The sequence below is a fragment of the Cercospora kikuchii genome, assembly GCF_019650295.1.
Source record: "Cercospora kikuchii DNA, contig_00007, whole genome shotgun sequence".
NCBI lineage: Eukaryota > Fungi > Ascomycota > Dothideomycetes > Mycosphaerellales > Mycosphaerellaceae > Cercospora > Cercospora kikuchii.
In genome coordinates, this window is record NW_025408588.1 from 2,546,342 (window position 1) to 2,564,566 (window position 18,225).

Genomic DNA, 18,225 nt, shown 5'->3' on the forward strand with positions numbered 1-18,225 from the left:
AGGTTGAGGATCTCGACTGGCGAGGAAGTTGAGCTTGGATGTAGCTCGTTATGACATGATTATTTTAATGGTACCTTCTGCAGGACTGTGCTGCAACGAATGTCGGCCTACCGCCACTATTGTTCGAAGACTTCTGACCATGCAGCTGTCACTGCCCATATTGCTCCCACACGCCCATGCCTTCACCCATCTTGCTCATGATCTACATCTTCTTCTCCGCTCCTGTTTTCTCCGTCTCCATCATCATCTCCAAGCTTGTAATGGAAAACCATCTGACTTAGATCACAGATGTTACGAATAATTTTCATTTCCTCCATACACCCCAAGCCCGCCACGGAAGTGAAGGGTGGAATTCCTGGAGGAGAATACTCAGGAATGTGGATTCTGTCAAGACGTAGTCCGGGAACGTTCTTGAGTGCAACGGCTAACTGTATAGCTGACCATGTATTCGTGAGTTCGAGCTGCGTGTATTCATGGAGGTCGGTGGTGATAGCTGGGTATGCTGTGGCGATGGCGATGGCGATGGCGAGGTCGAAATCGACATCTGTAAAGGTTGAAATGGGAAGGCTAGAGGTGCTATTCTGGAGTTCTGGCTCGGAGTCGGCGGCCGACTCTTGACAAGGCTCTTCGTCTGCCCAGTGGCAGATTCTGTTGTGGTGGGTGTCGATCCAGTCAAGCGTGCGCTGTGAGAGATGCCATTCGATGGTCAGGCTGGGGATGAGTGAGGTGTGTTTGGGGCCGATGGTTTGGAGCCATTTGGGAAGCCAGTGCCATCGCTCGCTGGTGACTGTGGCTATGAAGGCGTTCTTGGCGAAGAAGATGGGAGATGCTTCGATGCAGGTTGTGCGGCAGACGCGAAGGAGTCCTGATCTCGTGGCAATGTTCGATCGCCTTACATTGCTGTTTGGGGTGTCGCTGGATTGACCGTCGGCCGTTCCAGGCCAGACGTGGTTATAGATGAGCAGTCGAAGATCGGGGGAGAGCTCCAAGAATGGAGCAGATTGGCCTGCTGACTGCATGATGCTGGCGTGTTGCTGTTGGAGTGTACAGAGGTGTTCCACTTGTCTGAGGTAGAGGCAGGTCATTGCCAGGACCTCAGTCCACGTGTGGGTAGGAACTGGTCTGATGTAGCTCCTGCACCGCGATTCCCCGAATTGTGACTTTGCCAGTAGTGGGAAGAACGTTGCTGATAACGCTCGTAGGGTGAGGCCCTCGTGTACGTGGAGAGATTGAGAAACCAAGTTCCATGATATCCAGCATGTCGATGAATGTCCTATCTACAGGTTGACCCAGAGAGGATCACGATACAGGTAGCTTTCCTTGTTCGTCATTCCGCAGCTACGTGTATGAATCGCTGACTCAACATCTTGTCATCCGAGGCCCATGTGGAACAAGCAAAATTGGATCGTTTTGCGGAATCTTGGGAAAGTATGCGTGCAGCGACTGTTCCAGAGCCAGTCACAACATAGGGATTGTAGTGTTGGATAATGTCGAGATGGAGGGGCGAAGTTGAACGCTTTTGTATCGTCGTGACAGAATTCGTTGACCCAAGGTTGATGAGCAAGGCGTAAGACCGGAGGTCGACTCGATGAGAAACAGTATTCCCCTACGAGTTTGATGCCTGCGAAGACCGCATTGAAGCAGCATACGCTCTGCTGGAAACAAAGGGCCGAATCTGTGTGGTTGCTGTGAGACGCTTCGAATTCTCAAGAAGTGGGGTTTTCGGCTGAGGGTTCGGTGTAAGGAGCACTGCGCAGCTTGTGTATCTGCAGCCATACCGAGGGTAGTGTTCTCAGTGCGAAGGTCTTGAGGTGTAAGCCCGTCTTGCCGTATATCATATCTGATGATGTTCAGTCTCGCAGATCTGCTCGCAGGATGGGCCGGATCGAAGAGCATGTCCGTGTCAAGACGGCCCATTCAAGGTGCATTTCCCATGTTCACATCGCCGGCAGTAGCCTGAGCGCTGCTGCTTGCTTCACCCTCTTGCACATCCTCGACATCCTCCTCGGACGGCTGGCCTTCCTCTCCAGCTCTTTCGACCTCTTTCCCACCCGCCTCGAGCAGGTACTGAACCACATCGTTCTTGTCCGCACGCTCTGCTTCGAACATGGCCAGATGTCCAGCTGCGTTCTTCTGCCACATGTCTGCGCCTGCCGCGATCAAAAGCTTTACAATATCCAAATGTCCATTGTAAGCAGCCCAGTGAAGCGGGGTATTTCCTTCCTTATTGCCGTGGTTCACGAATGCGGCTGGTGTGCCCTCCGCGGCACCTAGCTGCGTGAGTAGGTTTGGAAGGAGTTCTGTTAAGCCATTTGCTGAGCAGAAGTGTAGTACAGTGTTGCCGCTCTCGGGATCAATCGCTGCCTCCAGCACATCCTTTGCCGAGCAAGAGTACCTCTGAGTCAATTCTGTGATCGTCTGCTGCAAGTCTTGTACTTCGTTCGCCCGAGTGAAGTACAGTAGATCGTCGACCTCGTCGAAAGTGAGCGCTTGTGGGCCGGAGGAATGCATTTTGTGCGGTTCGTTATGAAAGCAAATCACACTCCATGTAAAGTCAGCGCTACTTCCTCCAACTTTAACTTTTCATTGCCAAGAATTGATGGAGAGATTAGATTAGGTTCTTTCCGCGTGATCGGCTGTACCTGCATATCCCGTCGCCACTAGCACACCTCCTTGGAAAACATCGTACGAGAGGAGACCATGGCAACGTCGCTGGCTTCATGACCCCGTCTTCGTGCGTCCTGGACCAATCCCAAAGACTGCAAATCAGCAAAGCGACATCATGACATTTCGCAATCGCTCTGCGAAAGAGCCTGCGAAAGCGAATGGCCAGGCGAAGGCCAATGCCAAGTCACCCGACAGCCGTACAGATTATTCTCGATGGCGACTAAAAGACGACCGAGGACGGCAGACATGGCATTACCTACAATCAGATGAAGAAAGCAAGCAATGGCCGCAGACGATTGCGGATAAATGGCATTTGGGCCTTGACACTGTAAGTGCGACTCTGCCATATACGTAACTACCCAGACCTAACAGACTTCACAGGGATTGCCGAACCTCCCAAAGGCGAAGACACCTCTTCAAGCTGCGGAAAATGGACTTCGTTTCTTCTCAAAATTACAACTAGAGCCAGGAAACTGGGCTTGCGAATATGGAGGACCAATGTTCTTGCTTCCCGGAATCATAATCACGCTCTACGTCACTGATATGCCATTGACACAACCAGAGCAGATCGAAGTTGTGCGCTACCTGTTCAACATGCAGAATGTTGGATCGAAAAACGGTGGCGACGGCGGCTGGGGTTTGCACATTGAAGGCGACTCCTCGGTCTTTGGAACGGCGATGAACTATACCTGTTTGCGAATACTCGGTGTTCCGGCCAATGAACCACGTATGATGAAGGCCCGACGATGCCTCCACGATATGGGTGGCGCAGTATACGGACCCCACTGGAGTAAGTTCTGGTTCTCGGTCCTCGGTGTCATGAAATGGGATATCGTCAATCCTGTGCCCCCAGAGCTCTGGCTCCTGCCAGACTGGGTGCCAATCGCCCCTTGGCGCTGGTGGATCCACATGCGCATGGTCTTTCTACCAATGGGCTATCTGTGGTCCAAGAAATGGACATATCCCAGAGCAGACTCAGATCCTTTGATCAAGGAATTACGGGAAGAGCTATTCACCACGCCTTACCATGAAATAGACTTCGCTAGTCATCGAAACTCCATCAGCGTCAAAGACAACTACCATCCCAAAACATGGGTCTTGAATCTCATCAATTGGCTCCTTGTCTGGATATGGATTCCTTTCCTGCGGACCGACGCTCTGATCAAGAAGGCTGAAGATTGGGTCTGGCATCTTATCCAGATTGAGGGTGCAAACACTGATCAGGGCGACCTGGCACCTGTCAGCGCACCAATGGACACATTGTGCTGCTATGTTGCAGAGGGGCCTGACGCGGAGTCAGTTCTGAGGCATCGTGACCGACTGCAGGACTACTTTTTCATCAGTAAGGACGGCATGATGGCAGACGGCACCAATGGTGTGCAAGTGTGGGATACTGCATTCGCGATACAAGCGGTCGTTGATGCTGGTCTGGAGCAGAAGCCGGAGTACCACAACCTCCTGCTCAAAGGTCTTGAATTCCTCGAAGACCACCAATTCCTCGATCACGTCGTTGGCTACGAGAACTCATCTGTCTACTCGGATCCTCCCACCCAAGCAACATCGGCTGAAGTCGGCTGGCGGCATCCTCGTCGTGGCGCGTGGGGTTTCAGCACCCGCTCGCAGGGCTACGTTGTTTCTGACTGCACAGCGGAAGCTGTCAAGGCGATCATGGCCTTACAGTCCACGGTGGATCCGAAGGATGGTCGCACCAGTTTGTTCCCGACTCTCCTGAGCGAGAAGCGTCTCAAGTGGGCTGTTGATATCCTTCTCACCATGCAGAACAGTGATGGTTCCTGCAGCTCGTACGAACCCACGCGAGGCAGCACAAAGATGGAATACCTCAATGCGGCCGAGGTTTTCGGGCGCATCATGGTCGAGTACTCATACCCGGAATGCACAACTGCATGTGTCACGGCGCTCGAGCGCTTCCGAAAGGACTACCCAGATTATCGTGCTGCGGAGATTAAGAAATTCGTGTCTCGTGCTGTCGATTGGATCCGACGCGACCAAGCTCCGGATGGATCTTGGTACGGCAGCTGGGGAATCTGCTTTTCGTATGCTGGATGGTTTGCGCTGGAGAGTCTGAAGACTCAAGGTGAGACATACGAAAACAGTGAGCGGGTCAGGCGAGCCTGCCATTTCTTCCTCGATCGCCAAGAGGCAGACGGTGGTTGGGGCGAATCGTACAAGAGCTGTGAGACCGTTACATGGTGTCGCCATCCTGATGGCTCGCAAGTCGTGCAGACGGCTTGGGTAAGTGCTGCGTCTGTGCGTGCGTGAAGTGGCGTGCGACTGACTGTTGACAGGTCGTCATTGCTTTAATCGAGGCTGGCTATCCAGATCGTGATCCCATCGACCGCGCGGTCAAGCTTATCATGAGCAGGCAGCAACCGAATGGCGAGTGGTTGCAGGAGGGTATCGAGGGCGTGTTCAACAAGAGTTGGTGAGACTTTCCAGCCCAGAATACGGCTCGTCCGCCACGCTAACATCCGGGTTCACAGCATGATCTCCTACCCAAACTACAAATTCATCTTTCCGATAAAGGCGCTGGGCATGTATAGCAGACATTTCGGCGACACTGCATTGAATGGATCAGTATAGAACCCAGAGGTCAGGACCGCTGGGCAGGTTCACAGCACCCGAGAGCGATGCTCGAACACATCGTACATATGGTACCTCCTAATAATATGCGCCACCGCATGCCAGCACTGCGTCGACCACAGCGCAGGTACATTCGTATCGGCTGATGCAGTGTTCATCGATTCAGCTGATGGAAGCCTGCAGCAGAAGCAGCCAAGATTGGGCCACTATGCGCCGGTCTGTCTCTCGCGGTGGGAGTGGTGACTGTTGGGTCGCGGTGCAGCGCGCGTGTAACCGTCGGCTCTGCACGTGGAACCGCTCACTCCGGCACCACGAGCGCTCGGTGGCGCTGCATGGATACTGCGTGGGCTGTGGGTTTGTCTTGTGACTGTGAAACTTGACGGTCGTGGGTAAAGGGCCGGACGGACAGGCGCATGATCATTTCATGGCTAGGGGAGACGACGCGCATTGTTCGTGCCTGGGCTCGCCTGGCGATGCTGCTGCCGCCGTAACGTGATGTGTAGAGTGAGATGTGAGGTCAGTTCTCCGGCAGCAAGTAGTCCAACGGGCGGCTCAACCGTGCCGCAACGCTGTTGAAGCGAACTGCCGCGCGAGCGTTGGTCTAATGATTAGTCCCACATAATCACGTTTCAATTTGCAGGGGGCCCGCCGAGGGACATGCGCGGCGGCGGAGGAGCTCGCAGCGCTGGCCGGACGGCGGCGGCGCTGGCAGCCCGGCGCAGCGGTGGTACGGGCGGGTGACGAGCAGCAGCGCATGCGGCGCGGTGACGATGGTGCCGGGCGTCGTCGTGTCGCTAGCAGCGGATGGGAGATGCTGGCTGATGCGCGGCGAACCCTGGTCGCTAGTGCATTCAATCCTAAACACAGCTCCTCCTTCGCGTGCTGCAATTTCTCCCCCGTTCCACCCCTTCCCGCCGAGGCAGCGTGTGCACCAGCGCTGCTTTCTCCGCGTACGTCGAGATAGAGCTCAGCACGCTCGCTCTGGTCTGCCTCGCCGTCCGCCAGCGTCTGCATTATTCGTGGGCGTGTATTCTGTCCCAGCAAGCTATCGGACCTTCCTGCCTCCACCCTAGCTCGAGCAGCTGACCCGTCTCGACATCACCACGCCGCGTGCTGAGCTCGCCCTCCACCCTCCTTCTCGCCCCAAGATCCGCACGGCGTTCGGCGTTCCGGGTCTCACTCGTCTGGTTCAGGCAGAGCGCCGGGAGCCTAGCTCTTTTATCGTTCATTGGGATTATTGTCCACGTTGGAGAAGACTCAGTTGAGACGAGGAACGAGCAGGAAACACATCGGGAAACATGGCGACACCAACACAGCAGCAGCCGTACGGCGGGAACCCGTATCCCACACCGGCCTCCAGCACCGGCGGAGGAGCTTCCGCACAGCAACAGCCTCCCTACCAGCCTGAGAGCAGAGCTTCCCAGTCCGCTCCGGCCCCATATCAACAGCAGCCGCCGCAACAGCAGCAGCAGCAGCAGCCACCCGCGCAAACGCCCTTTGAAAAATACTGCGTCATCCACATCGCCACCACGTGTGACGAGCATGGAGTATATGTCACCAAGGACAGTGCCGAGGTCATTGAAATTGGCTGGGTGGTAGTTGATGCTCAGAATCCCGAGCGTGAGGTACGTCAACGATGTTTCGGCAAGTGCTGCTGGGGCCCTCGACACGCAGCAGCATGGCACGGGCTGCCGAAGGCGTCTGTGGAACGAGACACTGCCAATATATACAGCTTGGACCAGTTACTAATAAAACCTCCTATCGCAGTTGCACCGCCAGTCCGTGCTCGTTCGCCCTGTCAACACTCCTATTACTCCTCTATGTACTTCTCTGACGACCCTCACCTGGGAGCATGTGAAGAACGCTGGCACTTTCCGCGACGCCATCACCACCTTCGATCAATTCGCCCAGGAGCATCTTGTGCCAAAGGACGCCGGCCCTAGTGCCGCACCAACATTCGCCTTCGTCACCCTTACCCCATGGGATTTGCGTGTTCAGCTTCCGCGTGAGGCACGCGACAAGAACGTCGTCTTGCCCGCTTACCTACAACATCCAGTGCTCTTCGGCCTGCGTCAAGAGTACCAGACATTCCAATCACACCATCCTGAAACACTTGCATTCAGCTCGTCCAGCCTATCGAGCATTTGCGCTGGTCTTGAAGTGGAAGAGGTCAGGTCCTCGGGCAAAGTCACCGGAGGTCTACCATTCCACCTCCAAGCGCTCGCCCCATCATCTCCTCGCCGTGCATTAGAAGAATCCCTGACGCTCACTCGTTGTCTCAACTCCTTGCTCAAGAAGTCTCGGCCCTCCGCTACGAACCCCCAAGGAAATCCCGATATCCTGTCAAGACCGCTTGACGCACGCAGCGACGTTCGCGCTTTCCTGGGCGAAAGGAGCAAAGTACTGCACCTGAGCGGTTTGCCCCACGATACAACGCAAAGTGAGCTCGAAAGTTGGTTCACACAGTACGGCGGTCGTCCAATTGCCTTTTGGACCCTGCGAACCCCGGAAGGCGGCAAGCCCAGTGGAAGCGGATTCGTTGTTTTTGGCAGTCACGAAGAGGTATGTTTGATCCGCTCTTTCCTTGTATGTGCAGATCCAAGTGAAGTCTGGCAACGTCGCGCGCAACGCTCGGTTTGGACCGTGCACTAGACGAAAAATTGCTCGCTGGCTTCAGTGCGTGTTTCTCTCTTCTAACATACATCAACAACGGTATCGCCCACACCCAAGACCAACATCACCACTCACCGCATTTTGCGCTACTTTACTACCAAGCATTCTACGACCATATCTTCGACATCACTGGCATCATTCGCAACTCATCAACGTCGCGTTGCGATGGCGTTCAATCATCCCGCGCTGAGCGGCACGGTCTCGTTACCTTGTCTCACTGGATCTGCACCACCTTGTCGCGTGCCTTGCTTGTGCAACACGCCCCGCTCAAAGACAACTACTAACACTGAATACTCTCAGGCGGCCGAAAGCCTCAGCATGAACGGACGCGCGCTTAACGACCGCGCGATTGAGGTCGCACCCTCATCAAGCAGAGTGCTGGACCGCGCTGCACATTCACAGCCTCCTGGAGGACCTCCACTTCTTACTCCATTTCCACCTTCCAAGAACCGTCCGCGACCGGGCGATTGGACCTGTCCAAGCTGCGGTTTCTCCAACTTTCAACGTCGCACGGCATGCTTCCGTTGCTCGTTCCCGGCTATGGGTGCCGGAGGTCCGGACCCATATAGTCAACCCTACGGTATGCAAACCCCCTTTGGCGGAGCACAGTACGGTCATCCAGGCATGATGGGCGGCGGTCACATGCACGGCGGTGGCTTTGGCGGCATGGGTGGCATGGGCGGTTCAAGCGGCCGTGCTGGAATAGTTCCTTTCCGTGCTGGTGATTGGAAGTGTGGCAACGAAGGATGTGGCTATCACAACTTTGCCAAGAACGTTTCGTGCTTGAGATGCGGCGCTTCTCGAACACAGGCAGCCGTAGTTGCCGAGAGTGGCATGACCAGCTTCCCAGGACAATCTTACGGCGGTCCTCCACAGGTTCCAATGCAGCCGCCAACCGGTAGCTACGGCGGAGGAAGCCAACAATCTTTCGATGGCAGTGCATATGGTGCGATGCAAGGTCCACCCGGCGGCTTCGGTGGCCAGTCTTTCGGACCACCTTCATCTTACAACATGCCTTCCGGCATCGCTGCACCTAGCCCATACATGGCTGGCGGCTACGGGCAGATGGCAAGCAACGGCGGCATGCAGTCTCAGGGAGGAGGCTTCGATAGCCGAGCCGAGCAGGCCTTCAACCAAGGAAACACTAGCTCGCAGGCTGGTGCCGGCGCCTACTCCAACGGCGCATACGGACAGCCCGGAGGATATGGCAACGACGGTGCTGCGGATCCTTTCTCTTTCCTTTCGACTGGCATGGGCCAGCTCGGCATCAACGAGGGCGACAACCGTCGCAACGGTGCGAGTGGGGCAAAGTCACCCCAGTAAACAACACTTGAGCAGGTTCGGAACGGAATGGATTGGTGGGCAGGTGTCGGTTTAGAGGAAGAGGACATACCAGATTGTATCAAATTCACATCGATGACATATGGGATTCGGCTGCAAAAGGGCTCGTTAGCGTCGGCGCTGGGAGAGGTTGACGGTGAGGGTATTAGCGAGGCGTCCGTGGCCATAAGGACTTATCGACAAAAAAGGATCATCGTCAAAGCAAGTATGGCTGCATGGGTTGCAACAACGAGACAAGATGTTGGGCTTCAGAAGCATATTTCGGATCCGGGCTAGGGGGCGGTGGGAGGAGTTTTTTCCTTACAATGACAACAGCAACAACACAGCACTTTCACCTTCTTCTACGACCTCTGCCTTTGCTTCCTGGCTGGTCAAACTGCTTTGAATGTTGTGTGTGTGTGTCAACAGAATGGGAAAAGAGGCGCTGCTGCTACTGCTACCACTGCTGATTTCTTGCTTTTCGGAGAGGGGATGAGATGATGATTCATACACAGAATGAGATGTACTGTTTGTGGGTGCGATTGCAACGGCCGATTAGAACAAGAGTGAAAGCAAGCAGAAGTCGAAGATCGAGAGCTAGTATGTAATTTGGTGGATTGAAAAGGAGGGTAAATCGTGTGGTTTCTCATTCTCATACTATTTGGCTGATGGCGGGATTTTTGGCTCGTCATCAGTTATGGTTGGGTTGTGTTTTTCTTTTACCTGAGTAACTCCACCCGTATCAAAATGTTTTGAATACAGTTGGGGTTGATGCAGTGCCTTGTCTCCAATCTGTTGCCTTTGCATAGAATGGGGTAGAAGTGTCACATCTCCTCCCAGACCTCTGCGTTGAAATGTCTCATTTCGTTTGTGTCGGGCTTGTTCCATGGGGGCCGCTGCTGCGCGGCTCGGTGCCGAATGAACGATTGGAAGCATTAGCCGTGAGTTCTGCCATTAAGACGAAGTTCTCGACCATATCCCGGAATTGTGCATTCATCCGCCTCATAAGCCCGTGACGCTGAGGATTCGGGTTGGGTGGAGCTGCAGGCATGGGCATGAACACGTTTGCTCCGTGATCAAAATCATCCGGATTGTAATTGTAATCGTGATAGTAAGTATGTCCAGCATTCGGACATTCATGTCCATAGATTTGTTCCTCTTGTGTGTAGATCGCCCTACAAGACCAGCAGATGTGGGCGCCGCAATGGCATACCATGTGATCGCAGCCACCATTCTTCTCGAGCGCGTTGCCACAACTTGGACAATCTTTGACGCGATCTGAGTTCTCCTGTCGCCATTGCTGGGACTGCTCGTCGTCGCGGTGCTGACTGCATGTCTTGGGCCAGTGCACAGTTTTACATGCTGTGCATATTCTCCTATTGCAGTTCTTGCAGTCTTTGTAAGCAGAATGCACAGCGGCATGGTCGACAGGGCTGGGGCGATAAATGTGGCCACAGTTGGGTGTGGGACAGCAGTGGTATTCTCGGGGCCGTCTTCGGATATACATATCAAGAGAGGTCTCCAACACTCGCTCAAAAGCATCTGGTGGAAGTACTTCCTGAATTGTGGTGATCGACAGTGGTGTGCGACAATGATCGAAGTGGCCTTTGCATACGATCTTGAATTCGAGAGTCGAATTCTTGACGTTGCACATATTCTCCAGGCATTGTCGACAGTACATATGACCACACTCGGTAACGACAGGGTCGTCCGCTTCAGTGTAGCAGATACTGCAGAGCCCGCGCTGTGGGTGGATCAATTCACCGAATGCGAAGGATCCGCTCAGCGCGTTCAGGACCCTCTGGTATGTATCCTTACAGCTTAGGACGACGATCTCCTTCTTAGCCTCGTCAAGTAACACACGTTCAGGGAAGGCAGTCCAGATAAGCGTATTGATTCCACCGCGCATCGTCCATCTGAAGCCCTCTTCTGTGAGCTTGATGTGGCGCTTCTGGGTCCACGTAGTGACACTCGGCAGCGCGATCAACGGTGTGCGGTCAGAGATGAGTGAGATGTTGCTCACTGTCACACCAGGTCGGAAGTGTACGACTGCACCCTTCATAGTACGAACAAATTGATGGTCTGCTGGTCCATCTTGCTGCAGTCTGTTCTCCATTTTGAAATTGGGCTGTTCTTTCACGTCAGTTCCTCTCTGTTCTCAATTCGAGTTGTATTTTGACAGCCCCTGTAATTCAGCAAGCGTGGAATCGAAGTAGATTTTGGAGAAAGCACCACATATATACGGATGCCACATTTTTATGAGTGACTCGAGTCGTCTTTGGGAGGGACTGCGGGTCGCGTCCCAATCGTACAAGCCCATCAGCCTGCCAGCTGGTTGATTTTGACATGAAATGGCGGTTCTGGCTTGCAGCTGTCTCTGGATCATTGCCGCCGACCAAGTGAGGCAGCATGACGAACCACTTCCAACGATCCACTCGTGTCACTGGAATTGTACATCTCGTCAAAGGCGTGACAGAAAAGCATGAGCGTGCCTTTGGTGGACATGAAGCGATCCCAATTCTTGGGTCTCTCCCATTCGTCCAAGCGGGGTCTTTGGGTTGCCGGGTGTCTTTGTTCTTGCATTGTATAACAGTGAATGTCGACGTGACGAAAGAAGTTGCTGGCGTAGAAGGCTTGGCAGTCGCGAAAGCGCCACGCTACGCGTAACCTTAATTAATCTCGAGTGGGGTCACGTCTTCCACGACTTGACCCGAAGTACAACAGCAAATGCTATAGATCACACAGACTGCTGCTGCGTCGCGGCAATGGCGTCTCTCACAGAGAGCAGCATGGGCAGTGTGCCCATCAAAGAGCTGAGAGCCGCAGCGCTGCGACTTGACCAAGTAAGTGGCGAACGCGTTTTGGCCACATCATGGCGACCGCAATTGACTTATCGACCCTAGTACAAGGAACCTAGTCATGGCGCGCGGGTTGTATCAGCAGATGATCCGAATGGCAAACGAAGCATTGCTCAAGACTCGATTGCGAGCGACGAGACCAGCAACAGCAAAGGCGCAACTGTGCCGGAATCGATCGAGCAACGCATCCCGAACGACTCGCTGCCGAGAGCGAGAGAGCGCCTCCACGCCGCGCCGGTCAGCGCGTCCCCGGAGAAGATGCCAGCTCTAAGAGAGGGAGAGTGGGTGGAGATACCAAAGGCTGCTTCCTTCATGGAGGGAGGTGGTGACACGCAGCCATGGGCTTCACAAGCTGTTCTTGAGACGAGCAAGTCAATGATTGCAGACGGGCAGACAACTCCACAGAGGCCTCATACAGTCGCAAGCCACACGCCCAATACGTATTGCTCTACCGTTGATGGTCATATTGATTTGGGCCTCGAGAACATGCCGTCCTTGACTTCACATGCGGCATATGGGTCTTATGGGAGAAACGCGGATATGGCTGAATCGGCTGCTGTGGCAGCGTCGCCCACAACCTCGCAAGCGGAGAACGACCTTTTGCGGGAAGATACACAGCCACAGACAGAGGCTCGGACATCGTCGAGAGACATTCCAGCTACGCCAGCGCTTGCTGGTCAAAAGCGTGCGCGAAGTGGAGAGCTACTGACTTCAGCAACAACGATAAGCAAGACGCCTCACTATTCACAGTATTTCAAAGACGGCGAGAAGCCGCCCACTATGACCAACACACAGCTCTTTCGCGCCACAGACAGCTCTCCCTTGTCAGCTCCGCCCAGCGATCCTATCCTGTCCCGACCCTCGCCGCACATCAATGGTTTCGACAGACCGTCCTCTCCTTCTGTATTCTCGTCACCGGAACTACGTCGTCCGCCTGGGCGTGCAGCTTCACTTGCACAACCCGAACCCATGACACGATATATCAGCATGAAAGAGTCGCAGGAAATGAGGAGACAGCGGTTCGAGGCGGAGCGCTTAGCCAAGTTGAACGGCCAGGAGGGTGAAGTGGAGGACGAGATCGACGAACTCGAAGATTCATGGGATCGTAGGCCGCGACGTGGCATACCGCGTCCGCGTCCTCATTCCGAGCACCTGTCGAGAGTTACGGCGCCAGCAAGATCAAGCTCTCGCTCCCGATCAGCTCACGATGCGATAGAGATCAAAGATACCCCCGACACGGCCAGGAAAGCAAACGAATGGAACGACTTCGTGGTCGGCTTCGCGGTAGGCCCGCAGCAAGCCATCGAGGATGAGGATGAAGACCAGGAAATGGCCGAAACTCAAGACTTGCCGGAGGAATGCAACGTCCAGTTTAGCGAGCGGGACGATCCTGGAGTAAGCGATGCCGGACCTGAGGATGATGGAGATGTGGAGGTCGAGGATGTGGACAACGACGAGTACGATGAGTTCGGCCAAGGACTACGCAGCCAAGGTGATGATATTGCTCAGGATGACGATGATATGGCGGCAGAAGATCGGAGGGAGCAAGAAGATGTTAGCATGGAAGATGTCAACGACCCGCACGCAACAGAACATGCACCCGTTGAGAAAGTGCAGAGCTCGGCTAGGACATCGCAACGATCTGCGATAGCCAATTCGCGACCCACGGCAGCACGTCCGAACCACCCATTTGCATCACAGCAGGCAGTACAATACTCATCATACGTACCTGGCTCTCAGCATCAGGGCAGGACCAGTGAAGACACAGCATTACTCAGAGCTCCTCATGCCAGCGAACAAAGCCGAGTTGCCGCCTCACAACTACAGACTGAGGAAAGCACCGAAACGAGTGTCAGTGGCAACAGGATTCCAAGCAGCCCGCCTGTTCAAGTGAACGCGAACTCTATTTACGATGACCATGCTGAAGCTCTGGAGGGTAAATCCGGTCATCTGGGGCATGCTGAGCATCTCCGCCATGATGGTGAGCAACCAGAGGTTCAGGAAAGCGATGTGATCGAAAACGACCTTTCAGAATTGCAACCAGCAAATGGACCGGAGGACAGTGTGCCACTGTATTCGACTGCACGCACGCATGTCTCTGGGTCAGCACCATCACCTGCAAAGAACAAAATGGTCGGCCTCTCGCAGCAACTGGGACACAGTCAGCGAAGCAAGTCCACGGACCAGTCCCCCTCCATTCGTCGTTTTGCAGATTTCGCCGCGTCGGGGTCAATGCCAATGAACCACAGCATAGGTATAGACTATAGCCAGCCGGATGTTGTGGCTCTCGTGGACACACTCTTCACTGCCGAAGACCAACAGGTGCACGACCTGATGTCAGACGATCATATCGAGACCCCGAGAGCTAAGCGAGTCAAGCGGAGCCATAAGAACTCGTCCGTCACCGCGATATCGCCTTACAAACGTTCCGGAGGCGACGGGGAGACCGCCGACATCAATGCTCTGCAGGGAAGCGATGCGGGCGCTGCATTGACCATGAATGGGCCAACTTCGACCGAGGCAGGAGCGATTTCCAAGGGGCAGAACATCGCTGAGGCAGCGTTCGTCGAACTTGGGGATGCTCGTGCAGACGTGGTGCAGAGCCGAAGCCCCTCGCCGCCTCCAGCGCTCATGGACAGTCCAAGCAAAGCGAACCAGATGTTGGCCGTCTTGACTGACGATGAGGACGAGAAGACACGCGAATCGACCACAGAGAGCGTACGGGTTCGCGAAGAGGCTGGTCGTGCTGCCGTTCCACAACTTGTGTCTTTGCGAACTTCCACTAAGGGAAAGAAGTCGAAACAGAAGACATATTCTCGAGGATCTCGGCGCAAGCCAGCGAAGTCAGGGGTCCAAGCTGCAGGTAAGACCAGCACGGCCAGAGCGCTCACACCTGTGAGTGGCGATGATGAACCTCATAACAGCGAGCAACAAGCTGCAAGCGATCAGAGATCTGCTGCCATTCTGTCACCGAATCTGGAGACAACGCCTATCTCAGCGGAGGAAGGCGAAGGACAGTCCTCAACATCATTGGACCTAGTCGGTGCTGGTGCGGATGTCATTACGCCAACCACTGAACCAGAAGTCGTCGCTCCAGAACGTGTTTTCGTATTGTTCAAAGGCACGCCACAGCACTTCTATCCTGCTACTTGGCTCGGGGCATCTCCGGATCACACGACCTACAAGGTTAAGTTTGACGACAGCACTGTCACAAGTATTGAGTACTATCATGTGCGCCGTCTCGAGTTGCGCCTCGGTGACGTCGTCAAGGTCGATGATGACAAGAAGCGCAAGAAGAATTGGGTCGTGGTCGGCTTTGGACCGGTCGCAACAACTGACGAGGAGCGTGCGCTTGGTACTGACATCTATGGCCACACTCATGTCAAAGTGCAGCTGAAGGGGGATCGTGAGAGCCTGTCGAAATCCACCTCCTTGGACGCTACAGACGTGACCCACACAGTACTGGTTAATCTCTTGTACTTGACGTTCATGATGTGGCACCCCTTCAAAGACCGAGCATTTGAACCTCCGTCTGATGCAATCACGACACGACCCTCAACTCCTACAAGCGCCCGCACCAGTACTCCTTCTGCTGCAGGATCGCCCTCCTCGCGACCTCGACGAGCCTACGCTCCTTCTGCAAAGGCCAAGTCTGCACGTCCGTCCAATCTGCGAGAGACGTCCCTGGCGTCTTCATCAGCAACGAGTTCGACTAGTGCCATCTTTGATGGTATGGCGTTTGCCATCTCTTATGTCACGCCCGACGAAGAGAAGCAGCAGGTGACGGATTTGATCCAGCAACACGGTGGTACTGTTTTGGAGGAGGGTTTCGAAGAACTGTTCGATCTCCCCGACATCAACGGCAAGAGTACGGCCACCCCTTCTAAGAAGTCGCCGCGTAGGAAAGATCACGCCGGTACAGATCTTGGTCTCCAACTCAAGAGCAAGTACAAAGACCTCAAGTTCGCTGCGCTCATTGCAGATCGTCACAGCAGACGCGCAAAGTACATGCAGGCACTGGCTTTAGGTCTACCAACTATCTCGGGTCGCTGGATACTGCACTCCCTTGAGCGTACGAAGAATTCTGCTGGGGATCAGAATGCGCCGTTGCCCTGGGATCGATATCTTCTGCCAGCCGGAGAAAGCACATACTTGAATGCCGTACGGTCACGCTCTCTCACTCCTTACGACGCGACTACTGCGGTCCTGAGTGATCTTATTGAGGGTCGAATGCGCCTGCTGAGGAACGAAAGTCTGATACTAGTGGCGCCAAAGACTGGATCCGCGAACATGGAGAAACGTAAGACTTTTGCATTCTTGACATTGGCATGCGGTGCAGGCCAAGTCAAGCGTGTTCACGACATAGCAGAGGCGAAGAAACTCACACTCAACGATCCCGACACCTGGAAGTGGGTGTACGTCGATTCCTCTGTGGCAGAAGCTGAGAAATTTCTCTTTGGCAGGGCTGCAGCTACAGGCAAGAAGAAGAAACGCGGAAGCGAGGCGAACAATGTCGCTCCGGAGAAAATGTCGGCTACAGATGGAGTTGTGAAGCTTGTCAATGACGAGTTCGTGATTCAGAGCCTTATTTTAGAGGCTTTAGTCGAGTAATGATTGTACGAGAAGGACGGGATGGACGGAATTCTGCTGGCTTGTGGGGTTGCTGGCTGCTTGCTGGTAAAAGGTGAAGCTGTTGGTTGTTGCTCATGATACCCAGAGTAGCACTGCGTATCGCAGAGCCTACTGTACATTGTATGTATTATATCAGACATCGCGGCAATGTGCCAGCGTTTGGGGATGCCTCACACGGTTCCGGAAGTCTTCCTACAGCGACAACGCGAGCTGCCCTTTCGCCTCTGATACTGTGAAATCTATTCTCTCTTCTTGTCAGCTCTATCGCATGCCATGGATAGTCTCCGCAGCTTTGAAGCAGCGGGATGAGACGTATGACCGAGGCTCGGAAGCTCCACCACGCTTAAGAAAGCGCTGTCCTTCTTGATGATGCACAGCTGTCGTATTCTACCGTAAACTGCGATATTCAACCAGCTCATCGCAGTCCCAATGGCGCGAGAACCCTTTCTCTGGCTGTCCTCGCCGCCAATTCTCCGCCTCTTTGCAAAGCCACTGCACCCACAATCGCAAATATCGATTGCGCCAGAACGGCATCGATTCCGCTCAACTTCAGATTCTCGGGGTCTCGTGGCTTCCACCTCACAACTTTATCCAAGCCATATTGTGACGCGAGCGCTGACAAGCGCGATTTGTGAAGGATGGTGGTTTTGTTGAACGGTGTGATGTTCTCCAGACCTTCTAGCGCGGAGTGTTTGAAGACTTCATTTGAAGGGAGCTCGGCGAGATTCGAAGGCACTGGGGCGTTGAGGAGGGCGAGCGAGCACTGGAGATCGAGAATGCGTTTCCCAAGATATGCGAGGCGGTCGTTGAAGCCTTGGTGGCCGTGTTCGTGGGATTTGTGGGTTGTTGCTATCCACTGTTAAAATGAAACGTTAGTACCTCAATTCATGGCTTGAGAAGAGGAGATGGGCTATACCTTTGTCTGTTCATCCAAAAGTTCCCGCCCTCGTTGATTCCCTCCTATGCGGCCGAGAAAGTTGTCGTAGACGGCGTCGAGCTTTTCTGGGTCGGAGTTCACGCGCCATGATACGGAGTGGCCACTACGCGGTCTGAGACGGACGGGCTGTTGCAGTCGTGCGGGAGTCTGCCTCCATCGGGGGAGTTGTGCTGGATCTTCGGGCACGCTGTCATTGATGCGATTGGAGACTGAAACGGAAAATTGTCGTGTGGTCTGAGGCTTCGTGATTGATCGGAGAGCCCGCGCACAGCTTGAGCAGACGAACGAAGGGCGTGATGGGTTCATGGCGGGCGGTGGCTGTGTCGTTTTTGTTGGCAATGGATGTTCGTCTGGCGTGAGGATGGGCAGCGTATGCGGCGAAGACGGAAGTGAGGTTCGGCTCTAATGCCTGAGGCACATAACCGCTCCTGAATTGGAATTCGCGAAGGGGCTCGCGTGCACTTTGACGCGTCCACTGCTTGCCAGCATCAGAACTACGATTATTTACTGTCTTCTATTGACGCAAAGTCTTTGAGG

At 54.3% G+C, this 18,225-nt stretch overlaps 7 protein-coding genes across 7 annotated transcripts; 3 read left to right on the plus strand and 4 right to left on the minus strand.

Annotated features, from left to right (window-relative positions):
• Nucleotides 1–182: 182 nt before the first annotated feature.
• CKM354_001109300 (uncharacterized protein) lies at nucleotides 183–1,019 on the minus strand (the record flags this gene model as incomplete). Its single annotated transcript, XM_044806570.1, has 1 exon — nucleotides 183–1,019. One exon carries the CDS (start codon nucleotides 1,017–1,019, stop codon nucleotides 183–185), a length of 837 nt encoding a protein of 278 aa, XP_044662505.1.
• An 898-nt stretch (nucleotides 1,020–1,917) lies between these two features.
• On the minus strand, nucleotides 1,918–2,511 carry CKM354_001109400 (uncharacterized protein; the record flags this gene model as incomplete). The annotated part of the gene is made up of 1 exon (XM_044806571.1): nucleotides 1,918–2,511. One exon carries the CDS (start codon nucleotides 2,509–2,511, stop codon nucleotides 1,918–1,920), a length of 594 nt encoding a protein of 197 aa, XP_044662506.1.
• Nucleotides 2,512–2,782: 271 nt separating this feature from the next.
• On the plus strand, nucleotides 2,783–5,268 carry CKM354_001109500 (lanosterol synthase ERG7; the record flags this gene model as incomplete). Its single annotated transcript, XM_044806572.1, has 4 exons — nucleotides 2,783–2,995; nucleotides 3,049–4,920; nucleotides 4,974–5,110; nucleotides 5,169–5,268. 4 exons carry the CDS (start codon nucleotides 2,783–2,785, stop codon nucleotides 5,266–5,268), a joined length of 2,322 nt encoding a protein of 773 aa, XP_044662507.1.
• A 1,298-nt stretch (nucleotides 5,269–6,566) lies between these two features.
• On the plus strand, nucleotides 6,567–9,264 carry CKM354_001109600 (uncharacterized protein; the record flags this gene model as incomplete). Its single annotated transcript, XM_044806573.1, has 3 exons — nucleotides 6,567–6,893; nucleotides 7,036–7,830; nucleotides 8,242–9,264. 3 exons carry the CDS (start codon nucleotides 6,567–6,569, stop codon nucleotides 9,262–9,264), a joined length of 2,145 nt encoding a protein of 714 aa, XP_044662508.1.
• An 856-nt stretch (nucleotides 9,265–10,120) lies between these two features.
• CKM354_001109700 (uncharacterized protein) lies at nucleotides 10,121–11,377 on the minus strand (the record flags this gene model as incomplete). The annotated part of the gene is made up of 1 exon (XM_044806574.1): nucleotides 10,121–11,377. The coding sequence occupies one exon, from the start codon at nucleotides 11,375–11,377 to the stop codon at nucleotides 10,121–10,123; it is 1,257 nt and encodes a 418-aa protein (XP_044662509.1).
• Nucleotides 11,378–12,026: 649 nt separating this feature from the next.
• On the plus strand, nucleotides 12,027–16,730 carry CKM354_001109800 (chromatin-binding protein RAD9; the record flags this gene model as incomplete). Its single annotated transcript, XM_044806575.1, has 2 exons — nucleotides 12,027–12,104; nucleotides 12,165–16,730. The coding sequence occupies 2 exons, from the start codon at nucleotides 12,027–12,029 to the stop codon at nucleotides 16,728–16,730; spliced, it is 4,644 nt and encodes a 1,547-aa protein (XP_044662510.1).
• A 436-nt stretch (nucleotides 16,731–17,166) lies between these two features.
• CKM354_001109900 (uncharacterized protein) lies at nucleotides 17,167–17,994 on the minus strand (the record flags this gene model as incomplete). The annotated part of the gene is made up of 2 exons (XM_044806576.1): nucleotides 17,167–17,607; nucleotides 17,668–17,994. The coding sequence occupies 2 exons, from the start codon at nucleotides 17,992–17,994 to the stop codon at nucleotides 17,167–17,169; spliced, it is 768 nt and encodes a 255-aa protein (XP_044662511.1).
• Between the last annotated feature and the right edge of the window lie 231 nt (nucleotides 17,995–18,225).